Source organism: Felis catus, chromosome E1, assembly GCF_018350175.1.
Source record: "Felis catus isolate Fca126 chromosome E1, F.catus_Fca126_mat1.0, whole genome shotgun sequence".
NCBI lineage: Eukaryota > Metazoa > Chordata > Mammalia > Carnivora > Felidae > Felis > Felis catus.
In genome coordinates this window covers 27226805-27245216 of record NC_058381.1, presented here as the reverse complement: position 1 = coordinate 27245216, position 18412 = coordinate 27226805, and the positions used below count along the sequence as shown (strand labels likewise).

Sequence of the window (18412 nt, the reverse complement as noted above, 5' to 3'; positions counted from 1 at the left end):
CGAAAATATCTGACCCCTTGAAAGTATCTTAAAGACCCTATGGGCTTTGCAGAGTATACCTTGAGAACTGTAAGATTAAGCACCCTATAAAATAAATACTAAGTACAGGTGAAGTAGGAAATAAGCATAATATATTTCTGGAATTATTAGAATTTGTATACTATTCATCCTGGTAGATATACCATGACTTAGAGTTACTTGAGTCAGCTGGCCATCCTGTTGGGAATGCACTGTCTTTGAACTTGGAGCCATCAGTCTCTAAGGCAAGCCTCAGAAATTACATGAGCCAGAATGGTGCATTTAGGATTAAGTTCTCTTTGCCTCAATTACATGCTGTTGCATCACTTTTGAATCTAGTGTAAACATTCTATTTAGAAGCAGTTGCTACTGTGGCATCATTCACAGATGCAGTTTCTCCTGTGCTGTCATATGCCAGTGTAAACTCTATAAAACTGACCAAATAGTACAAACTGTGACTGAGTGCAGTAGTCTTTATTGTTTTACCCAGACTCCACTGACCTTAGACCTTGAAGTGTTACCGTGCTGCAGATGTTTGAAGCTCAATGCTAAGTAATGCTAATTACTGAAGTTAATCGTGGAGAATTGGAGCTACTTCACATGCACCTGTTGCCAAAATTCTCTCTGGCATCATTAGTTCTTTGGGATATACTCAATTTAGAAATACTATCAGGGTCCCCCTAAAAGACTTTCATTCAAAAAGCTATGTTGCTTTTGGGAACCGGAACCTCCCTCCTATCCTGGGCAGGTGGTGTAACTATTGGAATTATGTCATGATAACCATATATCAAAAGGGAAATAAAGATGCCCTTAAATAATTGAACTATCTAGTTCCTTAAGTTCTAGGTAAAGAAACAGTAGGATGTTGGATGACACACCACATTCAGTTCACCATTTCCGTAGATTCTTGTGTGGGCCTAGTACTACCTTCAAAGTCCATACAAGTCACTCTGCAAGTTTTTCAATGCCTGCACTATTAGGGAAGTTGTGGGGAAGTAAAAGGAATTTTTTATAGGCTATGATGTAGAAGCACTACTGAGAAATCTTTGGCCAGTGTGGGTCAGGGAAATGAACATGAAATACTGCACAGGTGGGTTAATCCAGAAGGTTAGACTGTAAATCCGCTGTGTGGGGCTATACCATGATCTATTAATGTTGGCTATCAGTCATCCAAAAAGTGATGGCAGGAAAACAAACTGCAGTTTGCATCCAATGAGAATACCTTGAACCCTGATCCTTCAATGGGGTATAGCAGCGTTGTCTTGGGGAAGAAAAGCCATTACACAGGGACGTAACCATGCACAGGAAATGCTGCCCCCCCGCCCCCCCGCCCCTGCCCTTGTAATCCAATTTGGTTGTGACCAGTTTCTCAAACATTTTTTTGTTTCAGCAGCTATCACTTGAAACATCGGGACCATTTGACTTTTTTTTTTTTAAGCCAAGATAACTGAGCCAAGTACCTGATAAAAACATGGGAACAGATTGATTTTGATCTCAAAAATACTTAAGGTAGGGGGAGAATTTCAGTTTTATTGTTAGAATTTGACAGTTTCAAAACACATTGTGGTGGGACAATCATCATACAAAATTCCACCTAGTAAAGTTTTAGGTGACCAGTGACTTTGTCAATTAGATCTGCTGGTCCTGGCCCAATTCCCAGGACAGTTCTAGAACCAGGTGCAATTTGAGTACGTCCAGCATCTTGGATCAAACTTACAGTCAGTCCTAGCATTTTTGCATGGGTCAATAATTCAACCAGAGTTTCTTCATCAGGGGCTTTGACCACCACTTTGGGCTGGCCACAGTATTCCCATTGTTTGAGCAATTCAGGGTTTCTTCTTTGAATTTGCTTGTAGGCAGAAACAGCAGCATGAGAGCACTGGGCAGCTACTTTCCCTTTTCCCATCTTCAAGTCATTTCGAACCACAAGAATCATTTTGTACTCCCCACTTTCTCCTAAGATGCTTGCTTCACTTCCAGTCTCTGTGTCTATCTCGCTCACTGAGCTTTTGGGAGTCATCCCAAAGCGTACACGGAGACCCCAACCCAGGCACATGCCACAAGCAACTCCGGCAGCCACGCTAAGTGCACCAGGATGAGCCAAATATTCCATCACCAAGGATTTGGCGAGCATCTGAAAGGAAAGGAAAAAAAGTTATCACTATAGCAGTGAAAAATTACAGGCTTATCAGACAAAACACCTTGATTTAGGTAAATAAGCGGCAACATTTAAAAACCATTATGAAGTCATCCAGAAAAAAAGCAAAATACTATTTTGGATCTTAATGTACTGTTTTTTCTTCCCTTTGTACTAGAAAAGATTCAAGAATTCAGGTAAAGCAGTTACAATCATTCTGAATCTCAAGGAGTATCTAGTTCTTGGGATACCATAAAGCTCTGTTCCTCTGTCTTCCCCCTAAGTCTTGCAGACAAAGGAAATATTCTATTTTATCATGCTGTCTAAAGGACGTAAAGAAACCAAGAATAACTCATCCCTTCTCTGGAATATAGTGCTTATTTGTGTCTTCATAATGCAGTGGTTCTCAATGGGGATGGTACCAACCCCTCAGAGAAGTTCCTAGTTGTCACAGCAATGGGCCTGGAGTGAGGCGTGCTGCTGACATTTACTAGACCTAAGCATGGAATGCTAAAAGTCTTACAAAGCAAAGATTTTTCCACTGGAAATAATTATAGGTAAAAAACCATCAATCACTGAGACCAGAAGCTAACTTCATTATACTCATGGACACAAAATATTTTTTGCATAGTTCTAATATACACTGAATTTACCAGAAGTGTAACTATCATATAAAACAAAGGAAGATCATCCTTTATTCCTTATTTTAGAAATTCCTGTTACCTCAGCAAAGCTATTCATGGTATTTGAATCACCAATAAAACACCCGTATCAGTCTACAGTTGAGGCTGTTAACATTCAGAATGCTTCCATGTATAGGCACAAATAACCATCAGTTTCTTCTAGTGGAACAGCATCTAACCATTTATATATTGAAATACATGGGACTACCATATTTGTAGTGCTTATAAGTAAGTGCCCTCGGATAATCTACATGGCATAGATGGCAGTCTTGGAAATACTTTATCACAAATATTTTAAATGGGAATGGGGCGACTGGCTGACTCAGTTGGTACAGCATGTGCCTCTTGATCTCAGGGTTGTGGGTTCAAGCCCCACAATGGGTGCGGAGGTTACTTAAAAATAAAATCTTGGAGCGCCTGGGTGGCTCAGTTAAGTGTCTTGACTACGGCTTGGTCTTAATCTCATGGCCACCTCAGGCTCTGTGCAGACAGCTCAGAGCCTGGAGCCTGCTTCAGATTCTGTCTCCATCTCTTTCTGCCCCTCCCTTGCTAACGCACACACTCTCTCTCTCTCTCTCTCAAATATAAATAAACATTAAAAAAAATAATAAAATCTTTAAAAAATTTAAAAATAAGGATACCATAGGGGATGTTAAATTTCTTGAGATACTGCATACTATAAAAATTCATCTTTTTAAAGTGTACAATTTAGTGTTTTTTTAATATATCCAGAAGTTTGTACAACCATAAGTACTATCTAATCCCAGAACACTTTCACTGCCTCAAAAAGCAATCCCTTGGGGCTCCTGAGTGGCTCAGTTTGCTGAGCTTCCAACTCGATTTCAGCTCAGGTCATGATCTCAGGGTCATGGGATTGAGCCCTGCACTGGGTTCCATGCTGAACAGGGAGCCTGCCTGGGATTCTCTCTCTCTCCCTTTGCTCCACTCCCCTGCTTGTGCATGCAAAAAAAAAAAAAAAAAGAAAAAAGAAACCTGTGTAACTATTGGCAATTGCTTCCCATTTTCTCTACCCCCAGGTCCCTGGCATTTGCTAATCTATTTTGCCTATTCTGGACATTCATAGAAATCAAACCATTCAATATGTGGCCTTTTGTTTCAAGCTTCTGTCACTTAACACAGAAATACAGATTTAAGAAACAAACATTGAGGGATCAAAGGAGAGTGACACGGAATGGCCAGAGGCAAGAGGGTCACACATGTAAGCTGTCAGTACCTAGTTTCAGTCCTCTTTCACTGGTATGACTAATAATGGTGACAGGGCTGTACTGACATAGTACTTTATGGCTCTAGATGCCTTTTTACAGTCAGAAAAAAAAATTAAATTCTTATTAGAACCCACATTTTCTCAGAATGCATCTATCATTTAGTTACTACATGAGGCTTACATATCAGGATTTCTCTTTCATAATCTAACAACTAGATTCCAAAGTGAATAAATACTCAATTATGTAAAAATTATATCCATAACCTCCATGTCAACAATTAGAAGGATTTTCTGCACCCATTTCTAGGTTGCAAAGTAACCAAATATCCTATATACCAGATTCAGGTACTATCTGGAGATGGGAACCACATATAGAGGACCTATTATGTGTTGTATAACTTGCTAACCCCTTTACTTCCATTATGGTTGCTATGAAAATTAAAAAAGGCATGAGCCTCACTTTAAAGATGAGAAAAATAAGGATCTAAAAGAGAACCTGCTTATCCACAGTAATATAATAAAAGTAGTATAAAATATACTCATCTAGAGATCATGACAGAAAGCTTCTCACTTTCTGAACTTTATCTAAAAACAGACATATACCAGGTTCCTGGGTGGCTCAGTTGGTTGAGTGTCCTGCCTCTTGATTTCGGCTCAGGTCATGGTCTCACAGTTCATGAGCATGCAGCCTGCTTAAGATTCTCTTCTATCTCCCTCTGCCACTCCCTCACTCTCACTCTCTCTCTCAACAGCAACAAAAACTAAACAAACCAAAAATAACCACCAAAAAACAAAGATACCAGTAAGAGAAAAAAACGAAAGAAAAAGTTCTAGAAATTACAAAGTTCATTGCTTCTGTACCATACCTCATGAGGTCTCTAATTCTACCATATTAATACCATTAATACCTAACATTTTTATTCTTTAGGATGTTCTAATCACCTAATCAGCCTGATTACATTATCATCTAACTCCTCCAAAAGGTGTTTCAGCCTCTTTCCCTTTCTGCATATACACCACACACATATCAAAAACCCAGTGATTGAGACTAAGGTAAACATAACTATTCTTAGTCTCATGGATAATCCTGGGCAATGGTGGCATTGCAAAACAAACACGTCCTGTAAAAACCCTCCTCCTGGTGTGTTCTAATTCCTCCCAGACTAAGCCCCTTTCACCAATGTTCTTAATCCCATTCCCTCTGGAACCGTGCTCCCCACCCGTTAATCGTACTCCCTGGGGCTATACCTTGGCTTTTCTAACCTAAAAAAAAAAAAAAAAAAAATTCCCCCAATCCTTTTTGACCCTTGGACCACTGTCTGACTTCTTTTTCCTTTTACCTCTAAACTTCTTTAATTACCTGCCTCCTTTCCCCATTCAACTGATATTGCTAAGGAATCAGACACTTGTTAATTGCCAAATGTAGTTGCCTCCTTTTAGGCCTCTTCTTGAGTTTTCCCCACCACTCACTGATGATAACGTTTCTTTAAACTTTCCTCCCTCTAATTCTTTAATCTAACTTTCACCCTATTATCATCCCACCTTTCTGATAGTTTTTTTTCCAGTCTCCTCTAGCTCTGATGTTTGCCCCTGATGTAGGTATTGCACCTGCTTACACGTTTATCCTTCTTTTCAGTCTATGCCTACATCATCCAATACAGTATCCATTAGTCAACACAGTTATTTAAACTTAATTAAAACTAAATAAAAATTCAATTCTTCAGTTGCACTTAGCCACATTTCAAGTGCCCAATAGCTCAACAACTTAAAAGTGGCTAACGGTCACTCTGAGCTACAGAATATTTCCATGAAAGTTCTATTGGACAGTGATGGTCTATAAACTCTCTTTTCATCCAATAAGTTGATATTTATGGAAGGCCTATTGTGCACCAGGCACTGTTCTGGACCTTAGAGATAGAGCACTGAACTAAACAAAGTCCCACTCTTCATGGAGCTGACATCTAATACAGGAGAGAGCAAATCCCATTTATTCCCAAACTGTCATATGCTGAGGACTCCTGACACCTCTCCTGGGCTCCAAACTGGAATTTCCAGCTTCTACTAGAATAGTATAGAGTATAGAATAGTATAGAGTATTCTAATCTGTATCCTACACTGAACTCAGTATTTTCCTTTCCTTCTAAAATTTCCTTTTTCTGTATTTTTTTTTCATTATTATTTATTTATTGAGAGAGAGAGAGAGAGAGAGAGAATCCCAAGCATGCTCCCCACTTGTCAGTGCAGAGCCCTATACAGGGCTTGCTCCCACAAAGAGATCATGACCTGAGCTGAAATCAAGAGTTTGAAGCTCAACCACTGAGCCATCCATGTGGCCCACCTTTTTCTGTATTCTTGACGTCTTAGTAACCCTGGACTTTTTCTCCACTGGCCTACCACATCCAGTCACCAAACCTTGTTGAATTTATCTGTGTTCAACCTATCTCCTTATCCTTTCTACCAGTGCCCTATCGATGTCTTGGCCTAAAGCCTTCAAATTACTTCTCTATCTCTGATCTTTTCTCATTTGCTTCATGCATATCCTAGTTCATCCTAGTCCATCTGCCATTAAAATTATACCTTTTTTTTAAAGTTTATTTATTTGGGGGGTGGGGGGGGGGGGAGAGAGGGAGAAAGAGAAACCCAAGCAAGCTCCTGGAAGAGCCACATGCAGACCTCAAACTCACAAACTGTGAGCTCATGACCTAAGCTGTAATCAAGAGTCTGAAGCTTAAGAGACTGAGCCATCCAGGCACCCCTAAAATTATACTTGTAAAACACAAATCTGATCCTGTAATTTTTCTGCTCAAAAACCACCAGACGGGGGTGCCTGGGTGGCTCAGTCGGTTAAGCGGCCGACTTCAGCTCAGGTCATGATCTCGCGGTCTGTGAGTTCGAGCCCCGCGTCGGGCTCTGTGCTGACAGCTCAGAGCCTGGAGCCTGTTTCAGATTCTGTGTCTCCCTCTCTCTGACCCTCCCCCGTTCATGCTCTGTCTCTCTCTGTCTCAAAAATAAACGTTAAAAAAAATTAAACAACAACAACAACAACAACAACAACAAAAAACCACCAGACGGAGGTGCCTGGGTGGCTCAGTCAGTTTAGCAACCTACTTCTGATTTTGGCTCAGGTCATGATCTCACCATTCATAATCTCCAGCCCCTGCAGTGGGCTCTGCACTGACAGTTCAGAGCCTGCTTGGGATTCTCTCTCTCTCTGCCCCTCTCCTGCTTGCTCTTTCTCTCAAAATAAATAAATAAACTTAAAAAAATATTATCAGGTAAACACCTAAAATATAAAACAAATCCCTTAGCACAAATTCAAAGCACTACACAGTTTGGTTGCTACCTACTTTCTCCTAATCTACTCTTCTGCTTCATACTGTACTATCCAGCGACACCAAATTACTAGGTCCCTTCAATGAGCCATCTCTCCCAGGAATTATTTTCTATTTTCTTCACTTACATACACAAACACAAACGCACACAACCTCTTCAGCCATGAAGGCGTGGTTCAAACGACACCAATCTCAAGTGTTTATCATCCCCCAATCAGTCTTAATTATTTACTCTACAGAACTGCTGTAGCAATTACACATAACGACTGCACATCACATTTTCAGAGTCTAGTGCCTGGGCTAACAGGATTAAACACTTCTCTGAACATTATATCTGTGTTACACAGAGAGACACATTTTTCGATCATATTCGTGGAAACCTTTCCTTTCCTCGTAGGACTCCATTTCATACGCTGTGGGTATTCAATAAATACTCAACAGGCCTGCGCGGTATTTTCTCACATTCGGAGCAAGCGTATCCATGCTGCCTGAATGAAGGCTCTGCCTGGGAACAAGAAATTCTGGGTTCTTCTCCTTCTCAGGATTTTGGTCCCTTCTTCCAAAGGACTACTGGCTGAACAGCAGTAGTGGCTCCAGTGTACAGTTGGGCGGAAGACAGTTTACGGAGGTGAAAGGCTCGGGAGAGGAGGTATGTAATGAGGTGGAAAGAAACATTCCAATTGGAGAGAGAATGCAAAATTACCTCCCAATGAAGGGCCGACTTACCTAGAGAACCTCACCAACGCCTCACTCGCGCCGCTCCGTTTTCCCCCTCGCGTAGTGAACACGCTTCTATCCCACGAGTTACCTCTTCCGGGACTCCTTGATAAGTTCCGGATCAAGAACCGCGAAGACAACAGTCATTCTTCCTCTCGTCCCGCCCACAGGTCCCGAACCTAGACCCGAACTGAAATCCCGCGAAGATCTTCGGAGGTTGCCGAAAAGAAAAAGGAACTTTTGTCTCTTGGAGGCGGTCCCCGGAGGGATGGGGGGTGGGAAACGGACCGGAAGTGACGAGAGCGAGTTCCGGTTGGCCGGACCCCAGCGGCGGGTGTGAGAGTCGGTCAGGAGCCGCTTCCAGGATACTGAGATCCGGAGAAGCCGGGGTCAGAGCGGGTAGGTAAACGAGCGCGTGAAATTGGGGACGGAAGCCTGAGACTGTCATCAGGGCTTGGCTTCTTCCGGAGCTCTCCCATTTAGATCATATAGATGTGGGGCACCGTGATTTCGACTTCAAGCAGTGTTTTAGGGCGCTGCTGACTCTGTCTCGGTCTGGCGGTAGCCAGGTTATCTGGGACACCTCACGGTTCACCCCGGTACTGTGAACCCATACACTGGATTTCCTATCATTCGCTCTCATCGTCGCGGACTTGGAAGCTCTTCTAAGCTTCTGTAGAGTACCCATCTCTTCTTCCTTCCCCGGTATCTAGAACCTCAGAGTAAGTGGAGAAGATCCTCCCTGCTGATGACCAAGCTGTTTCTCAGGACCTGTCAGTTTGGTTCTTGCCCTCCCCAGCCACTAATACATGATACCAAATGCATTCTCTTCTAAACAAAATTCAGGCGTGTAAGTGCCATCTAAAGCGTTGGTGGCCAAGGGAATGGGGCCTTAGCTCCGTTGATCTTTTGCAAAAACCCTTCACATATATCTTACTACTTTATGAGGGGCAGGATTTTCTACCTCTTCCAAATTTCTGACACTCTCCTCGCCCCTGTTCTATTACAGCGGAGGTACTTGCAGTAAAACCTGGGGATCGGCTTAATCTCTAAAATTCCAAGAAGCCATATGTGGCCCTGTGTCACACTAAGATTACTTAATGACCTCCAGTAGGTTTAAAGTATTATCTTTGTTTTTATGCAGATCATGCAAAAATCTCATATAGGCTCTGACACAGTTTACCTATCATGGCAAGACACCTCCTTTTCTTAACTTCAGTGTCTTTCAATTCTCCTTTGGGGCTGTTGTCAGAAATTTTGCAGAGAGACTGCACTGACTGATCTTTTGGAGAAGTTTGTACAAGGATTTCTATGATGTAATGATAGAGAATTTAATGTTCTGACCGCTACTGCCTATTAATTGTATTATCATGAGCTGTGATTTTTGTTGTGTATTCTTAACATAAATGATAATGGTAAGAAATTATTTACCGGGAACATTTTATGCGTTCTAGATTATGTTTTTATTGATCTTTGGAAGAGGGATGGTAGTACCTAGACAAATACGGCCAATTTGTGTGGGTATGAAATGATTCTGTAGTAGAAATCTTTTATATTTTACTTCTTTGCCTATATTATTTTAAAACACTAAAGCTTTTTTCTTCCCTTTGAGAGATATATCTTACTTGATTAGTACAGTTCAATTTCTGTGACTCACATTCCAGAATAAAGGTTGGTAGGTTACCTAACTTTCTGAGCTGGTCTGGATTGTGTTGATAAAAGTACTGCTCACTTTATTTCATAGGATTTTCACAATGGTTAAGTGAGATAGTAAATGGGAAATCACTATATAAATTAAAATATGGTGATGGTGTCAGTTTACTCTGAAAGCTGGAAATATATCACTGCAGAATACTGTTGCTTTGTATCATTTCACAGTTCGATGTTTTATATTAAGTGTTACTTAGCTGAAAATATTATCACACACTTCTGAGATGATCTTTGCCCTAGTTTTGGACCCAATAAAAGCTACCTACGAATAGTTTCATACTGTAACCCATTGCATTAGTCATCGTGGTTAATAAGTAGGTGACTAGAAAATGAGTATAGTTTTGCATGTGGTAGTTTAAATCTGACCTTTCTTGGTCATCATGTATTGTCACTTAAGAATTTCCAAGTGCAAGGGTTTGCCTGGGTGGCTCAGTCAGTTAAATGTCTGACTCTTAATTTCAGCTCAGGTCATGATCTCACAGTTTGAGTTCGAGCCCCAGGTCAGGCTCAGTGCTGCTGGTGTGGAGCCTGCTTGGGATTTTCTCTCTCTCTCATCTCTCTCTCTGTCTCTGTCTCTCTGCCACTCCCTCCCATGGGTGGTCTCTCTCAAAATAAATAAATAGACATAAAAAAATTTTTTTCCAAGCGCAGGGCACCTAGATAGCTCAGTTGGTTGAGCATTTGACTCTTGCTTTTGGCTTGGGTCATGATCTCACCATTGGGCTCTGTGATGGATTTGGAGCCTGCCTAAGATTCTCTCTCTTTCTGGAGTGCCTGGGTGGCTCAGTCGGTTGGACATCCAACTTCGGCCCAGGTCATGATCTCACGGTTTGTGAGTTCGAGCCCCTCATCGGGTTCTGTGCTGACAGCTCGGAGCCTGGAGCCTGCTCTGGATTCTGCATCTCCCCTCCCTCTGCCCCTCCCCTGCTCATGCTCAGTCTCTCTCTATCTCTCAATAATGAATGAATAAATGTTAAAAAAAATTAAAGAAAAAAAAAAGATTCTCTCTTTCAGGGTGCCTGGGTGGCTCAGTTGGTTGAGTGTCTGACTTTGGTTCAGGTCATGATCTCATGGTTCTTGGGTTCCAGCCCCGCATCAGGCTGTATGCTGACAGCTCAGAGCTCAGGGTTTGCAGAGCCTGGAGCCTGCTTCAGATTCTGTGTCTCCTTCTCTCTCTGCCCCTCCCCTGTTAGCTCTGTGTCTCCCCCCAAAAATAAAATAAAATGTTTAAAAAAAACAGAGAGAGAGAGAGATTCTCTCCTCAAAAAAAAAAAAAAAGAATTTCCAAATGCAGAGGAAGTTGAAGTTTTTGGTGCTTACATATAGTTAACTAAAGGTTAGAAATAACATTACTTACTTCTATTAAGTAAAAAACGTTATCATTTCACCAAAGCCTACTGAAAGCAATATGTAGAATTAGAAGCAATCTCTATGAACATATAGTTATATTCTTCCCATTTAACAGAGGAGAAAATTGAGCCCCACAAACAATCAGTAATTGGCTTGCCTGAGGTCATATGATTTAGGTAGTGCCACACCCTGAACAGGAAATGAAATTACAAGTCTTTTCTCTGTTCTTCTAAGGTTGTATCCAGGCATCTTTTTATGGTTTGGTATTATTTTCCAGTTTGCATGAAAATAGTTTCTTCTATGTATTAAAGGGATCTATATGTGTGTATACATTTTTCCCTTTTTAGCTGATTTATTCTTTTTTTTAATTTTTTTAACGTTTTTATTCATTTTTGAGAGATAGAGACAGAGCGCAAGCAGGGGAGGGGCAGAGCGCAAGCAGGGGACAGACACACAGCATCCAAGGCAGGCTCCAGGCTCTGAGCTGTCAGCGCAGAGCCCTATGTGGGGCTCAAACTTATGAACCACGTGATCATGACCTGAGCCCAAGTTGGGCGCTTAAACCAACTGAGCCACCAAAGCACCCCTTAGCTGATTTATTCTTATAAATTCTAGGAAAACAAAAACACTGTGCTTGCCAAGATTTGCAGTGGAATGGAATAAAGAAAGAAAGAAAATTAGTTCTGTTCTTCAGAACAGTTTTTCTGAGTTCATGCTGCATTACTATCAGATATCAAGGTGTCTTCTTTCTGACAAGTGGAAAAGACAGAGTATCTTTGTAACACGTTTCTCTACTGAGTAAATGTTGTTGGTAATAAGGAAGAAGCTGTTTTAATTTCTTTGTTCCTGTTAAAAAATCTCCCCAAACTATTTGTGATTTTAATATTCTGTTATATTAATTATCTGTTAATTTATTGAGCCATTTCTCTATTTTATTCTGGGTAAATAGCCAGTGTAGAATAGTTCATTTCTTTTCTTATTGAGAACTGTTTCGTTTCCACTGATTTCATAAAACCTGTTTAGTCTCTCGCCATTTTTGGAGATTATACGGCCAAATACTTAATAATCACTGTTTTTTTGCCCAGTGCTTTTTGTTGGCGTTTCTCTCTCTCTTTGGTACAGACATAAACTCCAGATTAGAAAATCTTTATTAAACCTCAGAAACAAACTTAATGAATTAAGTGATAATGTGTTTGTTGTTGTATTAGTTAATAATCTGCTTTCACAGACTTGCAAGTATTTTGAGGGGTAAACTATTAGAGTTTATTGCTTCAAGAAACTCTATTTAGGAAAGCAACTGTGTTTAGGGTTTGCCGAACTGATATTATATATTATGTAAACCCTTCGGTAAAGCTCATTTAAAAATATTATCTCCTTGAAGGTTTTGGAAATTTGAACAGGAGAAACTTTTCTGTGTCAGATAAAAGACTAAGGCATTTAAAGCTTAAGGCATTTTTAAATTAAGCAAGGGTGACCCATTGAGTAATCCTGTCCCAGCTAGTCTAACTGAAATTGCTAAAGAGTTTGTTGGTATTCAGAGATACATTATCTTTTCAGTATTTCATTATGATGTTTTCTCTTGTTCTTGAAGTTCTTTAATAATAACCTTGGTCTTGGGGCGCCTGGGTGGCTCAGTTGGTTAAGTGTCGGACTTTGGCTCAGGTCATGATCTCATGATTCGTGGTTTGATCCCTGCATCGGGCTCTGTGCTGGCAGCTCAGAGCCTGGAGCCTGCTTCAGATTCTGTGTGACTCCCTCTCCCTCTGCCCCTCCCTTGCTTGCACTGTGTCTCACTCTCTCTCTCTTGAAAATAAATAAAACATTTTTAAAAATTAAAAAAATAATAACCTTGGTCTTTATAATTTTTTTTTAGAAGTACTAGGTAGATAGTGTTAAGAGCCAGGGCAATGAAGCTAGATTGCATTCTTTCAAATTCCAGCTTTTACTACTATGCAACCCTTGGGCTAGTTACTTAACCTCTTCCTCCTAGGCTATGAAGTCGGTACCTGTTAAGGTTAAATGAATAGATTTAAGTAAAGTGTTTGGAATGGCATATAGTTAATCATGATTGTTATTGTTATCATCAGGTAGCCTACTGAGCAAGTTGCTAAGAGAAAACTCTTTCCCAACCTTCTTTGAACACATGTTTTTTTGTTGCTGCTTACTTGTCATTGTTTGCTCAGTATTAATGAAGGTTCAGTAAATAAATATATATATATTTCATTTTGTGAATATTTTACATGTGTGAGATTCTTAACCAAATGAGGTATTCTAATAGGCTATTCTCTCAGTTTTTTTGTATGTTATTGTTATTAGTTTACATTATCTGTGCAAACCATAACAGAATTTGAGAATTGCTATTTGGGAATTTAACGTGCATTGTTATCTTCTAGCACTTACTTTCTTTGCATGGGAAGATTATTCTGCAATGACATCTATTGCTGTATCTGTTCATTCATCCAATCAGGGAACAAAAATCTAAAAATCTTGTGTTAGTTCCTTTACCAGGTTTTGGAGAAAACAGTGGGAAGCAAGGACAAATGTATTTTAGTTGGGACCCTGATAGAGAAAGGAGTAAACACAGAAATGAAAGAATAAACAGTGTAGTAAATATTATGAAGGAAACAAAGGTATGAGAGTTAATGTGGATGTGTGCCCATTTGAGATTCTAGCACAGTATACGTGGAATACAGCAACATGAAATGAGGTAGGGAACATACTCATGGTCCAGATTATATAGAGCGTTGTAGGCCATGGAAATGAATTTGGATTTGATTTTGAGCGTAATAGGAAGTCCTACAATTTCAAGTAGGGGAGTAGTATGATTTATAAGGACTCCACTCTCGTTCACATGTGAAGGATGAATTGAAGGGGACAAGAATAAAAATGGAAAGAGAAGTTAGGAGTCCATGGCAGTAGTCTAAATGAGAGATGAAAATGGCCTGGACCACAGTGGTGGCAAACAAGTGGAGAGCCGTGGGTGGATACTAAATATATTTGGAATAGGACTGGGTCCTGGATTAGATGTGAAGAGTAAGGAAATGAGAAGAGTCAAGGATGACTGTGCTTCTGGATTTAGTAACTAGGTGGAGGGTTGTGCCAAGTACTGGGAGAGGGAAGGTTTGGGAAGGACCAGGTTTGTGACAAGAAGGGGGATGGGAAGGACATGTTAAATTTGAGATGCTTAGCAATCATCCAAATGTGGTATTAGGGACACAGATCTAGAGATCAGGACCAGAAATGCAAATTCAGGTTAGTATTTTAGGGGCGCCTGGGTGGCTACATTGGTTAAGTGTCCGACTTCAGCTCAGGTCATGATCTCGCGCTTCCTGAGTTCGAGCCCCGCATCAGGGTCTGTGCTGACAGCTTAGAGCCTGGAGACTGCTTCAGATCTATGTCACCCCCTCTCTCTGCCTGCACTCCACTCACACTCTGACTCTCTCTCTCAAAAATAAACATTAAAAAAATTAAAACAAATTCAGGCTAGTATTTTAAACTACAGGACCAAATAAATCACTTGGGGTGACAGGGAAGAGGAGAGGGCCCAGGTCAGGTAAAAGAGAGCTGGCAAAGGAGGCCAAGGAGTGTTTGAAGAAAAAACAAATACACAAAAGTAATAAAAGTGGGTATATCTAGCAGGGAGAGTACTAGATAGATGAGGGACAGAGGGGAACTAGATTGTTCATTTTTTTCATGTATATATATATATACACACACATACACACACACACATATACCTACATATTTATATTTTTACATATGCCTACATATTTATATATATATGTGTATGTATATATATATATACACACATACATGTATGCATATATATGTATGTGTGTGTGTGTGTGTGTGTGTACACACACACACATATATATATAAAGCATGTGAAAGTTTTTACTTATTCAGAATTCTTTTATGAAAGGATCAGCTCTGTGAGTTCTTATTCTGTGGTCTAAATGAGACCAGACTAAAGTCCAGTAAAGTTTATTATTATTTTTTAATGTTTATTTATTTACTTATTTTTTTCAAATAAGTCTCAATTTTAATAAGATCTTCTACATACACATTTGCTACTAAAACTGGAACTACCACATAAAAAATTTTTGTTACAATCCAAGTTTTTAAAAACAGAAAATCTAGCCTATGCACCCTGCCCTAATTATAATTATGCTCGCCAAACCACCCAGTATTCTCTATATATTCCTCCTGCACAAGTTACTTGGCTTCCAATTTGATGTTAGGTTTTCTTTTTTTTTTTTTTAATGTTTTTATTTTTTAGAGAGTGTGAGTGGGGGAAGGGCAGACACACACACACACACACACACACACACACACACACACACACATACACACACACACACAATCTGAAGCAGGCTCCAGGCTCCCAGCTGCCAGCACAGAGCCCTATTCTACAGAGCTCTATTGGATGCTTAACCCAACTGAGCCACGCAGGAGCCCCATGTTAGGTTAACCTATCTTCATGACTTCAGGCTTCTCAAACACACAGGCAACACTCAAAACCTACTAGTGCTTCCATGGGTCATATCAAAAAGTGGAACTAAAGTATATTGAAGTCGTTCAAATGCAAGCTACAGGATTCCTCACAAATTACTGTTATCAAGGTAGAAAAGACAAAACAGAGTTTATATCATAGATTATCAAAATATTACACAGTTTGTCTTAACAGAGCAGCTTTCCCAAGCTGCTGCATACTGATCCTAAAATTACTAGCAAGAAAAAAAACAGTATCATAAGGTTTATGTTTACATCAACTCCATGTCATAATTATTCTCCATGCTGGTATCCTCAGAAGGATCTCTATGATACAGGAGATAGTGACATATACATCTAAATCTTTCCACTCTTGATTCATCCGTGGAATGCTTGTTGAAGTAGTGATGGTTTTTAATAAACCACATCAGCCTTTCCGTTCTTTCTTTCCGAGCAGTTAACAAAGTCCTTATTCCACCCCTCCTCCTGTTGCTGAGTATTTGGTCCACAAGCCCCTGTGGTTTCTTCTCGCTGTCCTGCTGTTGGGGTGGATATTCCGGTAGAGGGGAAGGGAGTTTGATACTAGGGTCGAGAGTCAATTTACTAAGGTTCTTTATTAATACCTCAGAGATAGTTTGAGAGGCAGCTGAGCTTTCCTGGGAATTCTCTTCACTGGCCATCTGAGAAGGTTCTGGGCTACAAGATGGGTAAAGCTTTGTTGGCGAATGCATTGAAAGCCTAGTTGCAGATTAATCTTCTTCTAGATCTTTGGATTCCAGTGGAAAGTGATTCTCAAGACTCAACTTGCTGCAAAGTAGCCTGGAAAGAACGATACAGCCCAGAAAAAGCGAGAAGAACCAAAACTCCAACAAACCGTAGCAAAGAAAGAACAAATGTTTATTTATTTTTGAGAGTGAGCAAGAGACAGAGCACTAGAGGAGGAGGGGCAGACAGAGAAGGAGACCTAGAATCCAGGGCAGGCCCAGGCTCTGAGCTGTCAGTGCAAGAGCCTCGTGCGGGGCTTAAACTCAAACTGCAAGATCATGACCTGAACTGAGATTGGACACTTAACCAACTGAGCCACCCAGGCACCCCTAAAGTCCAATAAAGTTGAAATTGTTGATCTGACTAGCCACTTCCTTATTGTTGAGTCTGATTCCTTCCAGAAACCTTCAAGTCTCCATATTACAAAAAGCATTTAATCAAGAGAATATACAAGGTTCTCCTGCCTCTTATAGGTTTTTAAGATCTACTTACAGGAGATATTAGTACTGCTTCTATGGAGCAGAAGAATTTTCTTTAATTTCTTATTAAATAATCATAAGGATATCTCTAGGATCTCTATATCTGCATAAATCTAATTTAGAAATTCAGATAATTGAGTTTATTAGTACCTTAGTAACTGTTGTTAAGTGTACCTCAAAGTATGCCTAGCTGATAGTAGGTACTCAGTAAATATTTATTAAATGAGTAAATTTCATTGTATAATTTTATGCCAATTTATTTGTTTGTTCTTTTGACAATGGACAGTTGAGTTGTTATGACTTTTGCTATTAAGATCAGTGTAGCTAAAAATATTATTGTACCTATCAGCTCTTCACGTGCAGGAGGTTCTTTTGGCTATATGTCTAGGCATAGAATTGCTAGCAAGGATATGCCAGTATTCACCTTTTTACAAGGTGTTTTCCAAGTTCTGCTATTGTCATCTGCTTATTTTTTGCTGAAAGAATCCATGCAGAGAATGGTGTGGTGGATTATAAAATTTAGTGTTGACTTGCAAAATGGTCACAAATTCTTCTCATCCTTTGTAGTGTGATTTTACTGTTACTGTACTCCTTGACGCTGTACTTTGCCACATGACTTGCTTTGACCAAAGGAGCATTAGCAAGTGTGATACAAGCAGAGACTTGAAAAACTTGCACATTGGGCATATCTTCTCTTACGGCTCTTTAGAACTCTGAGCCCACCATGTGAAAAAAAAAAAAAAAAAAAAAAAGCCAGACTAACCTTCTGGGGCATAGGAGACCTAACACGAGGCATCCCAACTGAGACCTGCCTAGCTCAAGAGCCAAGCTAGTCCAGACCAGAATTGTCTAGCCTAACTCACAGAATCATGAGAAATATTGAATGATTTTTTTGAAGTCACTAAATTTTGGAATTATATTACTACATAGTAAAATAGACTGGATAAAAATGGTATCTTGTGATCTTGATTCATATTTTTTGATTCTCAGTGAGATCAAATAGATATCTTCATTATTGGCCATGAAATACCTGTTTATGTCTTTTGCCTATTTTAGTTTTATAGAGTTATCTTTTTCTTCATATTTAAATTATTTATATAACTCTTCTGTTTCTTGGTTGGTTTCTCTTTTTCCATACATATACAAAACACCTTCATTTTTTGTTACTATAATGTGTGTATGTATGTATATATGTACAGAGAGAGAGAGAGAGAGAGTCTGAACACAAGAATTTTGTCAGATACATGTATATTGCAACTATTTTCTCTCATTCTGTGGTTTACCTTTTTGGTTTTCTTTTATTTATTTGTTTACTTACTTACTTACTTACTTACTTACTTACCTTTTTGGTTTTCCTAACAAGTTTTTAAACTTGATAAAGTACAGTTTATCAATTTTCTTTTATGGTTCTTGTTTTTTAAGCCTAAGAAATAGTTGTCCACTCCAAGATTGCAAAGATTTTCTCCTTGTTTTTTCCTAGAAGGTTTATAGTATTAGTTCTTACA

General features: G+C 39.7%; 3 protein-coding genes across 7 annotated transcripts in view; 1 reads left to right on the top strand and 2 right to left on the bottom strand.

Annotated features, from left to right (window-relative positions):
• Positions 1-1528: 1528 nt before the first annotated feature.
• PTRH2 (peptidyl-tRNA hydrolase 2) overlaps positions 1529-18412 on the bottom strand; it is a 53843-nt gene continuing 36959 nt past the window's right edge. Inside the window, exons 1-2 of one of the 3 annotated variants that reach the window (XM_023243669.2) lie at positions 8122-8291; positions 1529-2152 (exon numbers count right to left, since the gene is read on the bottom strand). In XM_023243669.2, coding sequence (XP_023099437.1) covers positions 1613-2152 — 540 coding nt within the window. In that variant the 5' untranslated portion in view covers positions 8122-8291 and the 3' untranslated portion in view covers positions 1529-1612. Of the gene's footprint in view, positions 2153-7857; positions 8084-8121; positions 8292-18412 lie in introns of those variants that run through there. The other 2 variants (XM_023243668.2, XM_019817590.3) reach the window with 2 other exon arrangements.
• VMP1 (vacuole membrane protein 1) overlaps positions 8383-18412 on the top strand; it is a 127547-nt gene continuing 117517 nt past the window's right edge. For 2 of the 3 annotated variants that reach the window (XM_045044813.1, XM_045044811.1), the window contains exon 1: positions 8383-8511. The gene's annotated coding sequence lies outside the window, so the exon portion shown is untranslated. Of the gene's footprint in view, positions 8516-18412 lie in introns of all 3 variants that reach the window. The other variant, XM_045044812.1, reaches the window with a different exon arrangement.
• On the bottom strand, positions 15936-16394 carry LOC101081092 (developmental pluripotency-associated protein 3). Its single transcript, XM_011289101.3, has one exon. The coding sequence runs from the start codon at positions 16392-16394 to the stop codon at positions 15936-15938; it is 459 nt and encodes a 152-aa protein (XP_011287403.3).